The following is a 22,848-nucleotide window of genomic DNA, read 5'->3' as shown; positions in this document are numbered from 1 at the left end:
ACTCGAAAATCAAACTGGTTTAAAACCGATTATGTAGAAACCTGTTTGGAAATGATTGAAACTGTATGTTCAGAACAGGTTTGTAATTTACTCCAATAAAACCGGTTAACCGAACCAAATTCGGTCAAAACCCTAACCGACCGACCAAAACCCGAACCGAAACCGATCGTAACATGGTAAGAAATTGGTTTCAATCCGAACAAAACCAATTATAAACCGGTTTTGACCATTGTTGACCAAACCGAACCGGTTTCAAATTAAATCGGTTTTGAGTTTTAACCAATTTATGCACCTCTAGTCCACGCCACTGAGAATGAAGGAGATGCCATTTTTCAGACCCACCGCCATTTATAAAAGAGAGGACAACCTCGTATCTTGACATCGCCTAACACCCCTATTATATATAAAACACCCTGCCGTTACAAAAGAATGTAACCCTCTTTTAAAAAATAGATAATAGCCCTCTTTGTGATTAACCCTTGTAATTTGGGGCCCACTTTCAAAAAAAATTATACTTGACGTGAATAAGATGATCTCATGTGTATTGTATAATGTATTAGTTAGGAGAAGTTTACGAAGGGGGCACATTGAGAACTACTACATTTAGCACTTGCCCTATACATGCAACAAAATTTGTCTTAGACATCTTGAGGTAAATTACAACTTTACTCGAAAGAGATGATTAATAAAGTATTATAGATTAATCTAAAAAATATATCTTAAAATTAAACATAAAATAAAAAAGTCTGGTGAAACAAAAGTCTATTTTTCTCCCCGGAATGGTCATTTTAGTAGTGTCCACATACGTGTACCACATACTTCCTCATCACGACTCAATTGCACCACCTAGTAGCTACATTAATCCTTATCTAATCAAATTTTGTTATATAATAAGATATCTAGAAACAAAATCTCATAATCAAAGCATAATATATCAAAAAAAGGTCTCCTCATACAATATTAAGTTTATTTTTCTCTTGAATACGGTTGAATAAAAACTGAAAGAAAAACATAGAACTAAATCTTCTATTCTAGTGTATATATATTTTTTTTATCACTGAACATCCATTGATCAAGCATGCATCCTTATTCCATACGTGGATATGCGATTCGTAGATCTAGAGTTCAACATTGCGTGTCTCGAAAGATTTAAGAGGAAACGTCGAGTCTAAATACATGTTGCAGAGTCCTTCTACATTCGCAACTCCAAGTTGCATACGAATGTATCCCTTCTCTCCCCATGAGTCTCCCCACGAGTTTCTAACAATAAAGTACTTGGTTCCGTCAGGAGCCTCGTCGTATCCCACATGCAACATAGCGTGCTGAACATTTAATCCACATGGTCCAGTGTATATTCCCTAAACACCAGTTAATAATCATTAGTTAGCAACTCATATAACTTAATTTATTTTAGGGTTAGTATTTACCTCTTTGTAGAACATGAACCCATCATTCATTGGATCCATGGAAAAAGTCACAGGTTGATGTGCAACTGCTTTCATCACTGCTTGTTCATCGTTCTTAGGTATATCCTCCTTTCCATCGAGAGTTACCGAGTGATGACCATACTGGATTCAAAAAAATTATAGATAGAAAATGTTAATATATACAAGAAGTTTGTTTGTTTTGTTTTATGTGTTTTTTTCCTTGAAATAGACACTTTTGGTGTTTGATGATGGTTTGCAGGGTATGATGTCAGATTGTTTTTGGTTTTTGGGTAGTAATTGACATTTGCGGGAGTGTCCTATGTGACGACTTATGTGAATGGGATTTGCTGATCTGTAAATGACATTTGCGGATCTTAATTTTCCGTTAAAAATTAATGACTTTGATTAAAACAACACAGGGTAACCTCAACAGAAAACTAATTAAGATCCACATATGTCATTTACAGAACTGCAAATTCCATTCACGGAAGTTGCCACGTAGGACATTTCCATAAATGCCATTTACGAAACACTTAAAAACCCAAAAAAAATCTCACACCTTACCCACAAACCATCATCAAACACCAAAACTCCGTATTTCAAAAAGTTTTTGTATACAACATGCAAATATTGTTGGATTCACAAGTTTCTTTGTACCTTAGATTTATCGCAGGTTTCTTTTTTCCCTACGTAAGGATAGGACTCATCTGAAGCTATACCTCCATGCTCTGTGACGAATTGGTATACACCACATACGATCCCTCCACCACAATATGAGGTTCTCGACTCAAGAGTATCACAATCTAGAACTTGTTGTTCTGATAATGATTTGAGTTGCCCGGTTCTGATAGCGTTTATTCCTTCAATTCCACCCACCGCAGCAAATGCAAAGCAACTTCCTATAACATATCGTTTTGAATATATGTAGATATATTAACGGAGAAAAACACTACTAGAAAATTAGACATTTTTCTACGACTGATTTCGTAGGAAATCTGTTGGAAAACCCACTTTCTAACAATTTTCCAACAAAAGGTAGTGTTAGAAAAACAAATTCTTGAAAATTGTTTTTAACCGTTTTCCAACAACTTTTCTTACAAAATTATTACAGATATACACCGTTGCAAACTTCCATCAACTTTCCTACAAAAACTATTTTTTGGTTTTTTTTGTTGGAAATTCGTTTGAAATATGTTGGAATTACTTGTTGTAGAAATTTTTGTAGGAAAATGACATGTTTCCTAGTAGTGAAACTATACAACACTAAACGACTAGTGAGCTCGAAAAAATGTGTTACCGCATTGCCCTTGACTCTTGACGGGGACAACGGCGTTATGTTCCCTCCAGTCTATTCTTCGTGGGAGGCTGTTAATTTCAATTTCACTTTAAGTTCCTGTCAAGTTGTCGGTCTTAAGAGTTCCTCGAAGCGCCTTGAAGTGTTCGCTCTTTGAGTTGGCATAGATGTTACTCCACTCATGGAGTGTAAAGGTAGCAAATTGGTTTGGCTCCACCTTATAAGGGAGGTTCTGTTGGTTTATTTTGTGAATATTGTGTACGTTGTACTTGAATACATTGAACCGTTCTGTGCTTTTCTCGGTCACTTTGTGGTGATCTCTCCACCTGTCGTACATGCCTTGCAAGCCTTCCTCGGATTCGAGTTCTTTCTCATGGTAATCGAAGCTATCTACAACTCCTAGAATCAAAACCAAAGAAAGTAAAAGTAGAATAGATTTACTTATTTCCATTTCTCTAGGCTTATGTATTTGGAATGTAAACAATATATATATAACTGGTGACACTCAATCAACTAAGTAGATTGAGGTCGTGAAGGCACATTGATAATGATCCAACTACACATTTATATAGTGTTTTCTTATTACTATTTTGAGGGTTTGAATGAGGAATTTTAGATCGAGTCAAGTGTATACATGAATGGTTAGTATGATGTGAACATACGTGTGGCCATGCCTATTGTTAGTTTTTTTATGGGAAGAAGGTGAGGATTTTAGGGGTTATATTTATATACTTCTATTTAAATGTTTTTCATGGTCAAACGTTATAATGGACCATTGGACCTATGATAATGAATGTTGTGTACACTTTTATTTGCAACCGTCTCAAAGTTGACTATCAAATGCGACTAACTTTAAGAGATCGAAAATATAAATACCTAAGACAAATTGCTCATAAGTTTTAGAAATCTGAATAAAAAAGTACTGTTGTTATTTTCCCCACAAATAACCCGTATTAAATTTATGAACTTGCTTCGATAACTTATTATTTTGCGAACGCGTTTAGTTCGGATATTACAATTACTGCCATAAGGGAAACTAAATAACCGGTTTTAATCAACAAATATTGGTTTGGTAAGGCTGTCACGTTTAACCAAAACCCAAAACACAACACAAGAAAACCCAAACATGAGCTAACCTTACCTGAAAAACGGGTAGCATCACGTTAATCTTAGGTTTGTATAGTTTGGTATATTGAATTCATAAAATTTGAGAATTTCTAGATAATTTGGCAATATTGCATTATATTTAAAAATATAGCAGTTTATTTTATTAAAAATAGAAGAGAAACTATTATATGTTCCCCTGTATTTTATGGACGGGGGCACTCTATATATAGGTTCAGTTATGAAGCTGAGTGATCTATGACACCGTAGTTTTAGGGCGGGCACAGTTTAACTCCTACCGTTTGTTGACTGTCAATTGAGTCATGCAACAATTGATAAAACAGCTAAGAAACTTAATGGGTTAATTAATGGTCAACAAATGACAAGAGTTAAATTGTACTCACCCTAAAACTATGGTGGCATAGATAACTCAAATTTAGAACCAGACCTATAAAATGCCCCCGCACATAAAGCGCAGGGACACAAATCATTATTTTCTCAAAATAGAATTTAAAATGGTTTAAAAAATGTTCCTAAAGAGAAACTAAAAAATAATATTATACTAGCTATATGTTCGCGTGAGGCGGCGGGATGCGCCCACAACTCGACATTGAAGGCATAACTGTGTCGGTACATTCATCACCTGATGAAATGTGCACGTAACCCGAACTTGGATGCGTAAGTCGTGCAACTGTAGTACGCGCGTACTTGAAGATTGAACACGCGTAAACGACAAAGGAATGCACGTTAAATGTTTAACCAACACCACGCGCATAATTCATGTCGATTACTAATTGTGCGGGGCGCTGAGTTGAGCGTTTACCAAGATTGCGTTACGCGTTTACGTTTGACACACATTTATCGACCCGGTATATATAAACAATGGCATCCGCGTAACCGGCGGCAAAAATCAGGAAGCAAAGTTGAAATTTACTGTAATTTCAAATAAGTCATTTTTAAACTAACCCGTTTTAGCCCGAAACCCGTTCCTACTCTACATCGTTTCAATTTGACCCCTTTCAACTTGAACCCGTACCAACCCGAACCAAATTAACCTTTTTTTTTGTATCGGCTCATTCCGAACCTAATCAAGTATTACATATGACTCGAGCTCATCCGACTCGACATGTTGCTGGTTCTAACTAGTAATCACGTAAAATGCTAACTTTTTAAAACTAAAAAAATATAGCAATATCATAATCAAATTAAATAGAATAAATGACCGTTTTATGGTGTAATCGATTTTAAAAATGTATTAACGTGTGATATAATTATAATTGTTAAAAAGTCGTGAGGGTAGTTGATTTTGAATTAGGGGTATATGTGTAACTTAAATTAATAAAAATTGAATGAAGGTGAGCGACTAAGGTTGTGGCTATACTTTAAAAGAATGAAAGCTTCCGTGACCCCTAAAATATATATTTTAGATGCAATATACTAAAGCAATAAGTTTGATATATCTTAAAAATTAACATGTCACAGATATAAATTATTTAGGAAGACCTTAGGAGCGGTTGTCTTTGCGAATGGTCTACAAAACCGGTCCGAAAGAGAAAGCGATCTTTAGTAGCAATATCATTAGGAGCTGCTAGAAACCGCTTCAAAGAGTCTACAAAACCACTTCTAAAAGGATATTTTTCTACTAGTGTATAACGAGCCGAAAATGGACATACATGCCACATAACTATGTTAGTGGTCACCTAAGTAATTTGTTTGTCAGCCAAAAACATCACAATGGCAAGGAAAATCACGTTAACACTGAAAAAATAAAAAAGGAAAGTCAACCAATAACATATGGCAATGTCCAATACTCCATACAATTGGTTACTGACTATATCTGAGTGTCCAAATAAAGTACATAAATCTTCTCGAATCAGTTCAAGCCAAACGAAGAAGTATTAATTTGTTTGTCGACATAAACACAAAGATAGTAATCAAATTTGTGTCCCCCTCAACTCATTTTTGTTTCTAAGTTTTACAATAAACACAAGATTGATTTATTTGGTGATGTTTATAAAAAGGAAGATAAACAACTGATAAAAAGCATGAGATTAATAACAAGAAAGTCTCCTTATACAAAATCTATTCATTTTCCTCTTTCGGATGGTTGAACAAAGAATAAAAGATAATGCAATTCAATAGTTTATTCTAGTGTCCATCATTTATCAATGAACAACGACTGATCATCCTTAATTATTCCAGATTTCTAGAGTAGATCTAGAGTTCAATATTTCGTGTTTCAGGAGATTTTAGTGGGAAAGTACCCTCGGCGTTCATCCCGCAAATTCCTTCTGGAGTTCCCAAGCGTGCCATACGAATGTATCCCTTCTCTCCCCATCCTTCTCCCCACGAGTTCTTGACAATCCAATACTTGGTTCCGTCAGGATCCTGATCGTATCCCACTAACAACATGGCGTGTGTTAGAGTATATCCACATGGCCCGTTATATATTCCCTACACATGACCATGAATGATTAACTAATGAGACATCATAGACGTTATATATTCCCTACACATGACCATGAATGATTAACTAATGAGACATCATAGACGAGCGCGATAAAAGTTCTTTGATTTAGGTTGTTTTAATTGTTACCTCTTTGTAGAACATGAAATTATCACTGCCAGCATCCATCATAAAAGCACACGGTTGGCCGGCAACTGTTTTCATTAGGTCTTGCTCATCATCTCTCACTGTATACTCACGTCCATCAAGAGTTACCGCGTGGTGACCAAACTGGATTCGAAAAAGGCATAGGTTATCTCACACCATATAGGTTATTTGGACACCATATGTGCCTATACGGCTCATATAGGGCCTATAAGACCCGTATAGACTGGAAAAGCTGTCATCCGTATATTAGTTATTCATGTGAGAGTTAGACGACTCGTATAGCCCCTATACGAACCGTATAGATTTGTTAACACACCATGAGGGTGGTGTTTGAATATAACGACCCTTAATATATAATAAATAGCAAACGTTCATTTATATGTATAACAAGTTAGCATTGTTGGATTCATATATAAGTTTGTTTGTACCTTGGCTCTATCGCAGAATTCCTTTTTGCCCGTGTAAGGGTAGAACGCTTCCGTAGCTAAACCTCCATTCTCTACGACCCAATCGCATACACCGCATGTCAACCCTCCGCTACAAGCTTGGGTTCTCTGACTTGAATCACAGTCTAGGATTTGTTGTTCAGATAAGCCTATGAGTTGTCCGGTTCTTATGGAGTTTAATCCTTCAATTGCACCCACCGAAGCAAATGCAAAACAACTTGCTGTGAAATTCAACATCAAAATAGTGTTAGATACCATTGCAATAAACATAACGCTATTGTTTTAAATGTAGATAACTATTTGTGTTACAACTTACAACATCATATCATTACAAGTATAATCTTAAGTTACTATTTTAACATATAGTGTAGGTCTAGTATGCATTTTAATTAATTAGTGATCATTTTGTTGAACCACCTAGAATCATATGAGACAAATTAACGGATCTCAATTACAAAGATAAATTATAACGTCGATCAAACGACTAATGAGTAAGAAAAAAAATATATGTTACCGCATTGCCCTTGAGCCTTGACAGGGGTGACGGCGTTATGTTCCCTCCAGTCTATTCTCGGTGGGAGACTGTTAAAATCAACATGACCATAAGTCGTGGTTAAGTTGTTGTTGTTGTAGTTATTACGAATTCCGCGAAGTGCCCTGATGTGGCTAGACAACGTGTTGGCATAGGTGTTCCTCCACTCATGGACAGTCATAGTAGCAAAATGGTTTATCCCCAACTTATATGGCAGGTTCTGTTTGTTCATTCTGTGAATATTATGTACGTTGTACTTGAATACATTGAACCGCTCGGGGCTTTTCTCGGTCACTTTGTGATGGTGTCTCCACCTCTCGTACAGGCCTTGCAAGCCCTCCTCCGATTCGAGTTCTTTCTCATGGTAATCGAAGCTATCCACAACTCCTAGAACCAAAACCAAAGAAAGTAAAAGTAGAATAGACTTACTAATTTCCATTTCTCTTGTCTTATATATTAATTAAAATGAGAGTATTAATTTGTAGTGTAAAATATATGTAATTGGAGACACTCAATCAACGTATGTGGATTGAGGTCGTGAAGGCACATTGATTATGATCCAACTACACATTTATATAGTGTTTTCTTATTACTTTTTTTAGAGTTTGAATGAGGAATTTGAGATCGAGTCAAGTGTGTCCATGGATGGTTACTATGATGTGAATATACGTGTGGCCATGGATGGTTACTATGATGTGAATATACGTGTGGCCATGCATATTTTAGGGCCTTTTTTCTATATACTTTCTTTTTCAATTTTTAATTTTTAGTTTTTACGCTTTTAAATGGTCACTTTATGGTATGGACTTTTATGAATGTTGTGTACACCCGTGTATATGATCAATTATATGTTTATTTTGATACTATAACAAGATGATTTATCTAATACATTATAGTACTAGAAAAAGAGTATCACCAACTCGTGGTATCATCATTTTTTTGATGTACCATGACGAATCACCGAGGGACGAGGGTAACCATGAATCTGTTTTGCCCGTGAACATCATTCATTTGGTAGTGTTAACCATCAAATTTTGTAACCATCTCAAAATTCACAATCAAATTTTAACCAACTTAAAATGGTAAAAAAATAATAATAACGACCTAAACTATGATGCCATTTTTTGCACGCGAAAGCTTAAATGGGCGACTTGATCATCAATCGAAAGCTTCCATTCAAGGAACAAGTTTCAAAAACAAATTTATGTGTTTCTTTCACTTACGAGCAATCCGCGCTACTATAAATAAATGTAATAAATAATACATAAACTAAGCAATTCGCACTTCCAAAATGCCATCCAAAATGTTGAGGGCGTGGTGTTTGGGAGCATTTTGGCATCAAAATACTCCTCTACACATGGTATTAGCTTCACAAAAATATCTACTGCTCCTCTCACTTACCTAACAAATGCATTCTTAGTGCATTCTTTACAAAAAATCTTACCTGAACATTGCCACGAATCACCGGACCTTACAGAAATACAAAGCCCATATTTTAAGTGAAGATGGATCGGAGGCGAAACACTAAAAATTAACAAAGATATAAAAGTGACGAACCTCAAAATCACTTCTCGCTTTATGTCATCGGCTCACTTCTACTTCCGATTGCAAATGTCATACACAATTGACACAACAACGAAAGCGAGGAAAAAATATGTAGTGGAGATTACAGAGGATAGTGAAGAGCAAACGCAACAATAATTAAAACCCCAACGATGAACCAACATAAAAGAAAATCAGTGATGAAATAAGTGGGTGACACACGAAAAAACCAAACACACGCACAAAACATGCACATAGCTTAAGAATGAAAAAAAATACAATACAAATACTACAACACAACATACAAAATCACAATGCAAACCTTAAACGAAATTGTTATATTCAAAATCATGGTATAAAATTCGATATGATAAATCCTGATTAATCGTTAGTCTCTTCTCACCGTAAAACTAACATGTAGCAACTTCTGGTAAGACTACTAATGAACATAAGATCTTTTAAATAAGTCAAAATATTTGAAAATAAAAAACGCAATATTTCCTTTTAAATAGCCAGAAGAGTTACAAATAATAATAATAATAATAATAATAATATTCAAATGCAAATTAATATTCATAACAATCCCCCTCACGTAATAAAAAGCCCCCCCAATTTCAAATCTTCAAAAATCTCTCAATTCTTCATCATTTTCATGTGATCTCTTTAATTCGATTAATAATTAATAATAAAACAAATACTAACATTCAATATACATTTTATTTTCACTCTCTGTTCGTAAAATTAATAATCCGATGGCTACATCGGCGTTCAAATCAACGACCAGAAGAACTCCGGTAGCTAATTCGTCGGAATATTCTCCATCATCATCATCATCCTCCAAGACTCACCGTCGTTCAAGAAGCTTAAGCAGATTCTCACCACGTGTTGTTGATGTTCCTACACCTCGTCGGAAGTTCGTTAACACCGTCAGAGGCTCCGATTTTCCAGACATTAGTCTCGATGATCTGGCAATTGAGTTTTTCGACAACAGTTCTGAGTTAGATGACGAGAGTGTGAGCAGTAGGAGTAGTCAGTTTGTTCGTCTGAATCCGGAGGTTAGTCTGCCGTTGACTTCGTCGTCTGACCGGCGGTCAATGTCTGTTTCTAGAAACCCTAATGGTGATAATTCGGTCGGTACTGGTTATAATCAACGGCGCGGGAGGTCTGTTTCGAGGCGTAACGATGGGAATGGTGTGGTTAGGCGGTCTGTTTCTGTTGCTCGTAATCGGATTAGTGACACTGAGGTAAGTTTACTGGTTTAGTGTTATTATTATTAGAGCTCGAGCTCTTTTTATAAAGCCCGAGCTCTGCTCGTTTATTATTTATTTATTAATTTATATACGTTTTCTATTATTTTTATATAATTTGAGATATACCTTAAAACGAGACTAAGCTCGGCTGTGCAGTGTGGAAAGTGGAATTAATACATCAGAGTCCAAAATAAGAAAACTTAAGGCTCGATGAGCCTAAACGAGCGTCACATACAAGGCTTGAGCTCGGGATTGATAACTAAGCGAGGTTTACTTAAGGATCGGGCTTGAGTCAAGCTTAAAAACACTCGGCTCGCTTCAGGCTTTTTATCTGTCCGAGCTCTAGTGGCTCGTGAGCAGCTCGGCTCATTTGCACCCCTAGGCATTGATAAGGAAATTATTAATAAATCCTATGAAACAAGACGTTATACACGGATTAATTAAGAAGCTGAGGTTTTTAGTTAGATATGTATGTGGTGTTACTATACAAACACAAAACACCACCGCCAAAAATAGTAGGGGTGTATATGAAAGTAGAGTGGTATCTATAATGATCTCTAGTTGACTAGTTGATTAAGTACTTTTGAGTTTTGAGGCATTGATAACAAAAGTGTTGTATTTGAATGAATCCTATGAAACTAGACGCGATATGAGAATCAGTCATCAGTCAAGAAGCTGAATTTTCAATTAGAAATGTATGTGGAAAAAATGTGCATCTGCTTGTAGGGGTGTAAACGAGCCGAGCCCGAGCTTGACTAGGTTTGTTTTGACTTACAAGAGCTCGAGCTCGGCCTGTGAGTCGTTTTTTTAAGCTTGGGCTTGGCTCAGTTATTATTCATTTATTAATATATGTACGGTTTTCTTTATTTTTTATATATTTTGAGAAAAATAAACGAGCCTAAGCTTGGCTTGAGTTTGTGTGGCACCTAAAACGAGCCAAAGCTTGATTTGAGTTCAACTGTGCAGTGTGAAGTTAATGCATAGAAGTCTAAAATAGGTAAAGCTTGAAAATACACAAGGCTTGTTAAGGCTCGACAAGCCAAATCAAGCTTCACATACAAGGCTCAAGCTCGGGTTTAATAACTAAATGAGCGTAGCTCGAGAACACTCGACCTTTTTCTTTTCCATCTGATCTTGAGTGTTTGCCCCCTACATGCTTGTTTGTCACATCATACGCACGATATGGTGTCAAATCAACGCAATGACCATCATATCAGTCATTTGTTCATTTGTTTTTTATGATCTGCCACTCACACGACCCATATGGGCATTTTCTCCTTGTCAAACGGCTCGTTTGACACGTCACTACTTTTCATAGGTGATTAAATTTTTTATATGATTGACAGAGTGATATAGATCTTTCCCTGAGTTCTGCAAGTCAAACTAAATCCAGGAGTATGTATAATGACAATAGTTGGGTTGCTTCTTTTCAAAGACCCACTGCTTCAAGTAATCGGAGGCTCACCAGGTCTATGAGCCAAGCACCTCAATCAAGGTCACACGATGACTACATGGTAAGTGTTAACCGGTAATTCCTCAAGTTTTAATTGGTGGTTTGTAAGAATCTATTTTAAATCATAGGTTAAACAAATCTTACACAAGTGTGATTTACAATGGGATATTTTTTTCAAAATCATGACGTAGGTTCTGTTTGGATTTAGGTTTTGAAACTTATTATTTGATTATCACTTGGTTTTTTATGTTTGAATCAACAAATTATGCTTTTGATTATATGCTTATTTGTGGGCCAAGTTAAGGGTGCTGATCAGGTCTGTTATTCGGTTTTCGGTTAGTTCAGGTTTGGACGAAATTGTTAATTTTTAAAATTTTGGTTCAGATGCTACACTTTTGGTTCATAAGATTCAAACCCTCATGTTGTTTGGAAAGTTAATGTAATTCAAGACAAGAACATAACCCTCATACCATAGTAATATTTGTAAAGTTAAGTGTGTATTCACGAATTCTTGATAACAGGCCAACAGTTGAACTGATGCAGTTCGGGTGAATCCAAACACTTAACAGTAGGTTAAATTGGTTTTTGGGTATTTGGGCTGGCCGGGCCAAGTTAATCCGGGTTGGGTAAAATCAAAGGGCCTAGGCTAATAACTTTTGGATAATTAATATTCAGTTCCATACTAGCTGCAATAAAATGGATTTTCTAAAGATAAATTTGAAATACTTATCTGTCTAATTTCTAAGGCTTTAATTTCCATTTCACGTTATGTTCTTTTTCTGTAACTTCACTTGTTCTATTTATTTAGTGATTGGAAACTGTTGAACACTTATACATCTAAAGATTGCAACTTTAAACAACACAAGCACATCTGACAATATTTTTACAGCCCTTTTTATTATAATTCACAACTGATTGTCAAAAGAACTGATTATTAATATAACATAATCACTTTCAGAGCCAGTCTTCTGCACTAAATGATGATGAGTTAAGATATGGTCGTTATGGAAGAAATGAGATTGAGAAGACTATTCGGGCGGTTTATGCTCAAAAAAAGGTTTGTTTTGGTTTGCTTTTTTTTTCCTGAAATATAATTACCAAATGGAGTAGGCCTGTATATGAACCTAGCGTTCAATGAACTGTGTGTGAACAGTTCGGCAGGAAGTTCGTTTGTTTAATAAACCAACGAACATGAACCAATTCTTTTGTTCAATTAGTTAAACTAACGAAATGCACACTTGTCTCATCAGTTCATTTATGTTTGCTTATCTTTGTACGTTTACGTTCAATCATGTTCATTGACGATTAAGTTCATTTATTCACACAATCATCTAAATTTTTTGGCCCATTCGTTTTAATAAATTTTTTGGCCCAAAAAATACTTGTTCATGTTTACTTTTAATTGGTGTTTGCTTAGTATGTTTGCTCATCTATATTTATTTATGCTTGTTTGTTTACGTTTTGTTTATACTATTCACGAGCACGGACACACTCATTTTCTTAACGAACGTGCACGAACAACAGAAACTTGTTTGATTAATTGTTTGTGTTTGTCTGTTTGTTCGCTGAAGTTAAATGAACGTAACAAACATGTTGTGGTTCATTTACAGGCCTAGGAGATTTTATATCTGCATTTTAACCGCCCAATCTTGTTTTTAGATTGACCACCCAAGTGGAGATGATGCTAACCTTGAGATACATGAAACAATGAAAAAAGAACTTAAGTCTGCTGTTAATGAGATCATGATAGAATTTGAACAGGTATATATGTATAATACTATAATGTTAATTTCATAAAACATTTTAAAAGTATGATGTTTATAAATACATGTTTCCATATATTCTAACCACTTTCAACTGTCACTTAACTAATTCAGAAAATGGGAAGAAAGTCTTCTGCATTATCTGTTCATGATCGTTTGTATTCCAATACATCTGATGCTACAACAAGAAAATCATACACAACAAAGTTAAAACAGGTAAACATTGAAACTTTAATAATTTGAAGGCATTATTTATCCTTTTATGATAATTTCTTGCCTTTCTTGGTTGACTTACTGTTTTTTAAATTTAAAGCTCGAAGAGCAACAGGATCAAGACGGATTCAAGATTGTTAAGGAGGTGATTCCCGAATCAAAAAACAATGCTAATGCACAAAAAGTCTCACACTCCCGAAAGGTTTAGCTTCATAAACTTTTGCTCTTGTACAGGTGGCAGTTCGGGCCCGTTTGGAGATAAATGGGTGTCTATTTTGGGTTATGTTTGATCTCAAATGGGTCAAACAAAGTTATGTTTAACTAAAGGGAAATTGGTTCAATGGTCAAACGGGCTGAAACTCATTGGAAATGTCACAAAAACCTAAATTAAAGTCCAAAAATGATTAGAATAAATTGTAAAAATTTGGTTTTTGATCTTGTAGAGGAGCAATGATAGGAACCGAGTGTCTAGACGTTTGAACTACGAAGCAGAAAAATACTTTGAAGATTTTATATCAAATGTTGAAGATACAGACTTTTCTTCGTTTGATGGAGAAAGAAGTGACACAAGCTCAAGTTTAGTTGGGACTATAGCTAAACAAGTACATGGTGCATTACCATCCCAAAATGGTAATAATAAAAATTCTAATATTATCTCTGTTCCTGTGGAAATGGAGGGGATTAAACTATCATGGTTGAAATGGGATGATGGAGTTCATCCAACAACGCCAAAAACAAAACTTTGGGACCCATCTCAGGTATTTGTTAGTTTCACTTGTCATCCTTTTACGCCCTGCTTGCGGTGCGCGCATATAATGTATATATGTGTGAACCCTCGGGTGGGCAAAAGTAAAAGTGCACTAATTTTGACGTTATTTTACTAATCTCGTGAAAATAACGTTAAAAGTGGCGGAAGGTTAACCAGGCATCATGTGGTGGCGTTGATAGCCGAAAGACAAGGGCACATGCACCAATCAACCGGTGTCCCTGATGATTGAGTGCTATGTGCCTTATGTCCAAGGCTTGATGCAAAACTACTATCGAGCCGGGGGTCTCACCGGAAGCAGCCTCTCTATCCCTATGGGATAGAGGTAAGACTGTCTACATCTTACCCTCCTCAGACCCTACCATAGCATTGCTATTGGTGGGATATACTGAGTACGATGATGATGATGATGATGACTTGTCATCCTTTTGAATAGCTTTAATTTAGGTTCTCCATAAACTGGTGTGTCAAATATTAAAACTGATACTATTTCAATAACAATCTGTCAATCTGTGTGAATGAAATGGTTTAGGAGGTTTTATAATTTTAAATAGTTTTGGCTCAATTCTTTCAATCTCCAAAATAGTTTTTCTTCTAAAACATTATATATTTTTAGAACATAGTTTATGTAGTAATATTGATTACATCTGCATTTTTTTTTAAATATGGACGAGAGTGTCGATGGATCTAGCTAACCTGACCCAACCTGTTTTGATAGGCTCTAATAAATTACTTACATTGACCCATTACCTAAATGGCTTGTTTTCCCACTTCTTGGTGCTTTTAAGTTCATAGTCATACCAATCAATTTTGATCTATAAATTACTGTGAATATGCATACCTACTTAATCAATATTCACATATTTGATGTGAATATGTGATCCTATTCTACATGTATTAAATTTGATAACTAGAAGTGTCAGTTTTGATCCATTTACCAATTACTGATTAGAGGGTTTAACGGGTCTATTAAATAAAATAGAATAAATCTCATTACAAAAGCATTATTGTCTACCCAACTCGACCCGTTCTAGTTCATCTAGAAACTGCTTGTTTTGACCCATTACCTAACTTCTATCATTTTTGTTTTCGACTCATTTTTTTACTCTCATTTTCTTCTAGGATTTGAAAATGATTCAAGAACATGGGAGCGGATCCAACAGTAGTCATGGCAGCTGGAACCCTGAACATACAACCGCGAATTCAACAAATGCAAAAGGAAATAAAATAAAAGAAAATAAAAGCTATCAACTTGACATGGTTAAATATATTGAGCTTGAGAGGACAGAAGAGGCGTTATTTGATAGTTGGAGGGAAAGAAGTGTAATTAGGTCCGGTGGTCTATTACTTTGTAGTGCCGTTGCCCCCTTTTTAAAATTGATTTCCGCTTTTAGTCCTTGATTGTATGGATGTCTTAGTTTTTAATTAAAGAGTTAAGGCCGGTTTTAGTTCGGCTATTTTAACTAGTTCAGTCTAAAGTTGAAACCTTCAATTCTTTGAATAACTACGGTTTTTTTTCCATTCTTAACCGTTTAACACCAAAATCAGTTTGATGCTTTTAATGTCAGTTTTCATAAAATTACCGGAAGACCAGTTTATATTAAATTTATTTTGACTGAACTAGATATAATGGCTAAATTACAAAAACAAAAAACAGCTTAATCAAAATGACATAGTTGTGTTTTTGTCCTTGTGATTCGGTTATTTTAACTATTCATCCAATATAATTTACTGCAGTTATTACATCATTATACAAAAACTAACAAAATAAAAATCTAACATAAAACTAGTTAAAATAATCAAACCACTGAGATGAAAACAAAACTTATTCTTAAATAACAAAGCTAATATTTTTCTTTCCTTTCAAAATTGTATACAATAAATAAAAAATGTAAACTGAAAAAAAGAAACAGAAATCCACCTCATGTCATCTCAAATGTGCACCTTTGTTTGGCCTACCTTAACTACCACTTCTGTAAAATGCCCAAACTACCCTTTGAATTGAAACAATAACTTAAAAAACAAACATTCAATCTATCTCTACTTCATCATGATCATCTCCCATGGCTGGACCAGTTCCTGGCTCATCATCTTCTTCGTCATCATCGTCTTTCATGTATAAACCAAGTTGCTCTAATGGATTCCCTTTTCCATTCAAGTTAAAGCTCCCTAAAGGATCTTGATAACAATCTGTACTGTTTTCATCTATTAAGCTTTGTAAAGGCTCAGCGGGTCCCACGCTAAGCATTTCGAGATCTTCAAGAAATCGCGAATTGTCATTTATATCAACCATCTTTTCCATCTGATATTAACAATAAACAAAAGTATACGTTACAAACATTAAACAGTTAAAAATTTTCAAAAACTCTGGTTCCGAGTTGAATACTTTTTATAAGCCTGTAATCGAACAAACATGAACACATATAACGTTCGTTTATTAATGTTGGTGAATGTTCATTTATTTAAAATCGTTCATGTTCGTTAGTTTGTGTTCATTAATATATATTCGTATAGATTTTTTTACGTTCGTCCATTGGTGTGCGTTAATATATTCACTTCAAAAATTTTCAGCCAATACAACTTGCTTAATTTTAATAGCTTTAAAGGGCCAACATATTGTTCTTCACATTATTGTTAACTGGCCCAGTTACATTTGTTCATCTCTGTCCGTTCGTTTATGTTCGTGAACCATTCATTTATATTGTTAACGAAGAAATATAAACGAACAAGAACATGCTCATTTTCTTAACGAACAAACACGAACAAGAAAACTCATTCGTGTAATCGTTCATGTTTGATCATTTGTTTGGTTAAAGTTAAACAAAAGAACACAAACATTGCTTCGTTAGGTTCGTTTACAAGCCTGCTTTGTTATGCAATTAGTCTTATGCATATACATATATATATACACACGGACGATACCTTTTGTAGAGCTTGACGTGCTGCTTCCCTTTCAAGTTCCCGTTTTCTTTTGGCTTCAGCAGCTGCTTCTAATTCTGCTTTCCGTTTTGCCTCTTCTGCAGCCCTTGCTTCCGCTTGCAGTCGAGCTTTTTCTATAGCATCAAGATCAACATCACAAAACAGTTAAATACCATGTGACAATAACCTACAAAATATACTTAATTCTATAAATACCTTCTTTTCTTCGCTTTTCTATCTCCTCCTTATCAAGTCTCAACCTCTCTATATCCTGCTTCTCAACCTGAAACTCATTCATTATAAGACTATTATGCTCAGTAACTGCAAGGATACTTTAGTAATTTCACCTGAACTTAATGGAAAACATAACAGAACTAAAGGACAAAACCCAAACTTTTTACATTTTTTTGCTTAATACCCAAACACGTTAAAACATATTAATGGCGGTTGTGGTTTTAATATGTCGAATAAAAAATTTAAAATAATAGGCCAATATATGGCTCAAGCGGATTTAAAGTCGGTTGTTTTATATGGATACGATTCAACTGCTATAATAAATTATTACCATTTACTACCGTTGCTTTTCAACCATAATTTTATATAGAAGTTAGGAATTTCGTACATATCCTTCTATCAATATATAAAACTTATCCTTTCAAAACACTAAAAGTATCATACTTGTCCATCACACGGTAAATAAAACTGAACAAGTAAATGCTCCAGTAAATAAAAGTAGTTTTTCTAGTGTATTGAAAAAGTAAATATGATAATATAAACTGTAGAAGAATACGTATGAAATTGCGCCTTTATATAAACTAATTTAACAAAAGAAATGTTTTAAAAAGGACCCTTTTGAACATTAACCCTCTTTGATCCATGACCTGACCTACACATCTAGACATACATACATTTACATACACACACACACGAACAGACACACATATATACAGATAATATACACACAGTAACACTTAACATATATATACATGTACACACACACGCACACACATATACACACACACACACAAGATATATAAAATACACACACATGTACCATAACATAAAGTGCAGGGCCCACTTATACCTTTCCAACGGTTTTCTCTTTAGCTTTAAAAATGGTGTCGGCAAAACGGCTTCTTAAAAGTGCTGCGCGATAAAGCTTATCGGGAGAGACTTGCCTCTCGTTTGGAGCACACTCCCCTAAAATATCATTATTACAGGTGAGAAATTGAGAACATGTCCTGCTTATTAACTCAATTGCTTACCCTCTTGATTCCCATCATTTTCAGCAGAAATAGGAACAGATTGAGGTTTCTGCTCAACTGGGTCCATCCTATTCTCAGAATCTGTAAAATAAAAATAATCTTAGATATCCAATGGCATATTTATCTCATACAATTGCTAACATAGTTGGAAAGACGGCTCAAATCAGCTTCACGTTAAAGCCATCATTTTTATTCTGGGAGAAAAGAGTATGGTCAAGTCAAGTTAAACAATCCGAGCCAGGTTGAGCTCGGGCTTGACATCGGACTTAAACAAGCCAGCTCGGCTCGGCTTTGCTTATTTTATTAAACTAAAAGGTCGAGCTCAAGCTCAGCTCATAAAAAGCTCGAGTTTTCTCAATAGTTTTTTTCTTTAAAATTTTTTACATGTTGACATATAAAAGACAAAAAATAAAACTTTTTTATATACACATATGTATTATTTTTAATTTTTTTTTCATTTTTTAAAGATGGAGAGATAGATTCAAAATACTATACGTATTATTTTATTTTCAATATTTCATATACCCGCACACACACACACACACTAAAATTTGGGGTTCAATTTAAACAAGCGAGTTACCAAGCGAGCCACTGAGCAAGACATGAGCCGAGCCAACCTTGGCAATTTCGACTAGTTTACAGACAAGGTTCTTGAACAGCCCTAGGTAACTAGGTTAGGTTGGCCTAGAGGTGTTCATTCGTTTGGTTTATTCGGTCTTGTGTCTCACACTATAAAACTAGTTAAATAAAAAAATCAGATTAAAATAAGTGGCTTGAAAATCCGTCCGTGATTTAGTTTTGATGTATACTGGATTCATAGAAGTTTTATTCAAAAACCTCAAGTATTTAATAATATCGGTTTTTTCCAAGTCATAACAAACACTTGCTTTGAATTTTATAAAAATAAAAAAAAAAGAACAAAAAATGTTATTGTGTCCTTGTCCCCATTGTTTACCCGTCAACAACTTTTTACCATTTATTTTTGCAAAATACAAAGCGATTGCCAAATTATGACATGGGAAAAAACCAATATTATTAAATAATCTAAAAACTTTAAATAAAACTTTTTTGGAGGATGCATGTATCAAAAGTACATTATCGACTGCTTTTCAACCCGCTTGTCTTTCAACTAGTTTTAACGATTTGAGACACGTGCAATTATTAATATGTGGCTGATTAGTTGTTTTTACATAAATATGAAAGGTTCACCTTCTACATCATGCGGAACATCCAGCATTTGCTCCATATTAGCTTCAGGACCCAATGAAGCCTAGAAAGCAGTAGAAAAACAACTTTTAAATTTCATATACATAAAGTTGTTTGGATGTGTGTTTTGGAAGTGATAGGTTATATGATATGCGATAATTAGTTATATTTATATTCATATCATTTCCCCTCTCCAGTTAACATTAATCATAAAATATTAGAAGGGTACATTAGTGCTTCTATGTCTAAATACATATTAACAGATATATGGTAACTTTTTATGTCAAAATGTCACGTTATATGTAAATGAAAATGTATAACTTCCTCTTTCAATAAATGTGTAATTTCAAATAAAAGAATTTAAAAAAATAATAATAGCAAAATCTCGAATAATATAAATTAAAGCTTCTACTTTTACATATTAACCAATATATGGTAGCTTTTTAAGTACGTCATTTTATATGTAAATGAATATGTATAACTTCCGGTTTCAATTACTACGTAACTTTAAGAAAGTTATCAAATTTGTATTGAAAAAAAAAACTAGAAACGACAAAAAAAATTAATAACAAAATCTCAAATAAGATATAATAGTATAATGCGCATACATTGTAGCATCTAGTTCTGAATCTTAGATAATCACTGCATACGGAACACTACCTTGATATTGTTTACAAGGGCGGTAAGCTTAGCACCATCGGATTCACTTTCCGAATCTGATTCAGCAAATATACATTAACATGAAAATCAAGCAAGTAATTAATTATGTCATAAAGATTCAAATTATAAACCATAAAAGGCTCAAAGTAGCACAAACCACTAGATGATGATCCAGAATCGCTACTCGAGCTACTTGAACTACTGCATTTACTGTTTCTGCCAGCCGTATCTTTCTCAATCTCTACTGGCGGAAAGCTTGTTACGGGTAGATCATTCCCACCAATATCTATATCTTCTTCGTTCACATCATTAACTGAAACCAACAAAAAGTTAGAAACATTCTCACCAAACCGTTTCTAAAAACGAACTTTGACCAAGGATACAACCTTTGACTGCTTGCTCAGATGAATTAATGAATCCTGACTCATTACGAACCTACAACAACACATATAATAAAACAATCGCCAAATACCGCTTGTAAGCTCAAAGAATCATGTTTTTATAACCGAAAGTTTTACCATGTTTTTTTGTTTATCCACCAAAAAATCGTCTAGAAGCTTCCTCAATTTGAACAACGTTTTATCGCTAAGAGTATCTATATCAATCTCTATTTCATCATCCATTGCTGCATTCCCATTTGAGCTATTTTCTTTAAGAAAATCAATAATGTTTTCAGGTAAATCTGCTAGTGAGGCTTCCAACTCAGAGCTCAATTTATGCCTTTCAGCAGCAGACATAACCTTTTTAACAGGTTCTTGCTTTACTTCATTGCCAAAAGATGCAGTCTTTTTCTTCTTTAAAGGTGGCATTAGATTAGCAGTTTCAATGTCGGTTTCCATAACATTCTGTCTAACTGATATTTTCTTTTCAATTGCCTTCCATCTAACTTCAAAAAACTTACTCAACGTTTCAGCCATAATATGCACATCATTTCCACGTGGATTATAAGTCATCGCGTTAGAAAAAGTCAACCTAACATCAGCTGCGAATCCCCACAGGTCAACATACTTCCCCGAATTCAGCTCCGTTTTCACCGTCCCCAAATCCATCGGATGTTTAATAACCGTATAATAATCCGGAATCTTTAACGCTACTACATCAACGGGCGTATTAAACACCCAACCAAAATTATGCGCCATCAAACGGTTCAAAAGTGTCTCACACTGCTTCATCAGCATCGCATTCCCAGTAGCCGGAGGCAATACCGCCTTCTTTAACTGGGACCCACCATTCCCATTCGGCGGGCCCCGTTTCTTCGTAGACCGTGAAAACTCAGGCATCGGTTTTCTTTGTCCAGCACTACAACTACGAAGATCACTCGACGGCGACAATCCTTCATCAATATTCCTCTGAAATGTTCTAACTTGTTCAAGCTCACGTTTTAACCTCGACTCCAATTCTTTCCTCTCAAAACTCGATAACTTCGATAAAGATATAACCTGAATAGGAACCCCAAACTGCTGATAAGAATCACTAACCAAGTTAACAGACTTATTTCTAGGTGCACACGAAACTTCCGAAGCAGTGTTTTCGGTATCCACCCGTCCCGAGCTACCATACCCTTCCGAGTCCGCCATTGTCTCAACCGCGTGTCAGTAATCCGGCACAAACCCATACGCATAACCCTTGGAAACTTTCCTACTCTTCCCCATGAATTGAATCAAGTGCCATGAATATCCATAACCACAAAACTCACAAATTCAATTCAAACCTGTCAAAATCGTGAATTTATATCAGCAACCAGCAATTTATGCATCCAATTTGAAAACCCATTCACTGATTGACACAAATCCTCAAACTCCAGCAGCCTAATTACACAATTAGCCCTAATTCCTTAATTAGCGGTAAGCTTGATTCATGAATTAATCGAAATCAATACCAATCGAAGCCAATGGAAATTAGAACCCGAATACACCGAAGTGGATCGAAGACAAATGAATGAACGAATCAATAAACCCTAAAGGTAACAGAATTGAGAAATTGAAAGGTAGAAGTAGCATAAAACGGGATGAATAAGACGTAATCCGGGTCGGGTTGGATTGAATTGGATAAAAGGTGTGTTTAAGAAACCCTAGAAAAGCCTCATCGGGTTAATTTCTAGAGAGAGAAAGTTAGGGTAAAATGGTCGATGAGAGAGATAGAGAGAGATGAAATGAAGGTAGTGTTTAATAATAATAATAATAATAATAATAATAATAATAATAGAGTAAAGTGTCATTTTCGTCCTCGTGGTTTGGTAAAAAAACGAATTTAGTCTAAAAAGTTTATTTTTTTGTATATGGACCCTCCACGTTTTCTAGTTCTTGCCAATTACATTCAAATTACTAACCCCGTTAAATTTAATAGTTAAGTCAGGGTTAGACATGTCTTTTAACCCTTTATTTATTATAATAC

General features: G+C 35.0%; 3 protein-coding genes and 1 pseudogene across 3 annotated transcripts; 1 reads left to right on the top strand and 3 right to left on the bottom strand.

Annotated features, from left to right (window-relative positions):
- Nucleotides 1-1,118: 1,118 nt before the first annotated feature.
- LOC143591283 (cysteine protease Amb a 11.0101-like) lies at nucleotides 1,119-3,172 on the bottom strand (annotated as a pseudogene).
- A 2,712-nt stretch (nucleotides 3,173-5,884) lies between these two features.
- Nucleotides 5,885-8,026, bottom strand: LOC143591282 (vignain-like). The gene is made up of 4 exons (XM_077071533.1): nucleotides 7,400-8,026; nucleotides 6,868-7,106; nucleotides 6,422-6,562; nucleotides 5,885-6,279 (listed from the first exon to the last, which is right to left on the bottom strand). Exons 1-4 carry the CDS (start codon nucleotides 7,854-7,856, stop codon nucleotides 6,043-6,045), a joined length of 1,074 nt encoding a protein of 357 aa, XP_076927648.1. The 5' UTR covers nucleotides 7,857-8,026; the 3' UTR covers nucleotides 5,885-6,042.
- Nucleotides 8,027-11,503: 3,477 nt separating this feature from the next.
- On the top strand, nucleotides 11,504-15,805 carry LOC143591293 (uncharacterized). Its single transcript, XM_077071543.1, has 7 exons — nucleotides 11,504-11,723; nucleotides 12,621-12,719; nucleotides 13,322-13,423; nucleotides 13,540-13,641; nucleotides 13,739-13,840; nucleotides 14,082-14,396; nucleotides 15,527-15,805. Exons 1-7 carry the CDS (start codon nucleotides 11,607-11,609, stop codon nucleotides 15,803-15,805), a joined length of 1,116 nt encoding a protein of 371 aa, XP_076927658.1. The 5' UTR covers nucleotides 11,504-11,606.
- A 468-nt stretch (nucleotides 15,806-16,273) lies between these two features.
- Nucleotides 16,274-22,628, bottom strand: LOC143591273 (transcription factor GTE10-like). The gene is made up of 10 exons (XM_077071525.1): nucleotides 20,973-22,628; nucleotides 20,841-20,889; nucleotides 20,612-20,767; nucleotides 20,455-20,510; nucleotides 19,798-19,858; nucleotides 18,589-18,669; nucleotides 18,408-18,523; nucleotides 17,540-17,606; nucleotides 17,327-17,457; nucleotides 16,274-16,706 (listed from the first exon to the last, which is right to left on the bottom strand). The coding sequence occupies exons 1-10, from the start codon at nucleotides 22,029-22,031 to the stop codon at nucleotides 16,434-16,436; spliced, it is 2,049 nt and encodes a 682-aa protein (XP_076927640.1). The 5' UTR covers nucleotides 22,032-22,628; the 3' UTR covers nucleotides 16,274-16,433.
- Nucleotides 22,629-22,848: the final 220 nt, after the last annotated feature.

Source organism: Bidens hawaiensis, unplaced genomic scaffold (genome assembly GCF_021521415.1).
Source record: "Bidens hawaiensis isolate Kalapana, Puna unplaced genomic scaffold, B.hawaiensis_p1.1 tig00039502_1, whole genome shotgun sequence".
NCBI lineage: Eukaryota > Viridiplantae > Streptophyta > Magnoliopsida > Asterales > Asteraceae > Bidens > Bidens hawaiensis.
The sequence above is the reverse complement of the archived record's forward strand: the minus strand, read 5'-3'. Positions and strand labels throughout refer to the sequence as shown.

Excerpts from the sequence above, each read along its gene's own strand:
- LOC143591273 (XM_077071525.1), bottom strand. The coding sequence starts at position 22,031 with ATGGCGGACTCGGAAGGGTATGGTAGCTCGGGACGGGTGGATACCGAA. Across the intron at positions 19,859-20,454 it reads CCCTTGTAAACAATATCAAG|GCTTCATTGGGTCCTGAAGC; the intron begins GTAGTGTTCCGT and ends ACTGCTTTCTAG. Across the intron at positions 18,524-18,588 it reads AAATGATGGGAATCAAGAGG|GGGAGTGTGCTCCAAACGAG; the intron begins GTAAGCAATTGA and ends ATGATATTTTAG.
- LOC143591282 (XM_077071533.1), bottom strand. The coding sequence starts at position 7,856 with ATGGAAATTAGTAAGTCTATTCTACTTTTACTTTCTTTGGTTTTGGTT. Across the intron at positions 6,563-6,867 it reads AATTCTGCGATAGAGCCAAG|TTTGGTCACCACGCGGTAAC; the intron begins GTACAAACAAAC and ends TTTCGAATCCAG. Across the intron at positions 6,280-6,421 it reads ATTTCATGTTCTACAAAGAG|GGAATATATAACGGGCCATG; the intron begins GTAACAATTAAA and ends GGTCATGTGTAG.
- LOC143591293 (XM_077071543.1), top strand. The coding sequence starts at position 11,607 with ATGTATAATGACAATAGTTGGGTTGCTTCTTTTCAAAGACCCACTGCT. Across the intron at positions 12,720-13,321 it reads CGGTTTATGCTCAAAAAAAG|ATTGACCACCCAAGTGGAGA; the intron begins GTTTGTTTTGGT and ends TCTTGTTTTTAG. Across the intron at positions 13,841-14,081 it reads AAGTCTCACACTCCCGAAAG|AGGAGCAATGATAGGAACCG; the intron begins GTTTAGCTTCAT and ends TTGATCTTGTAG.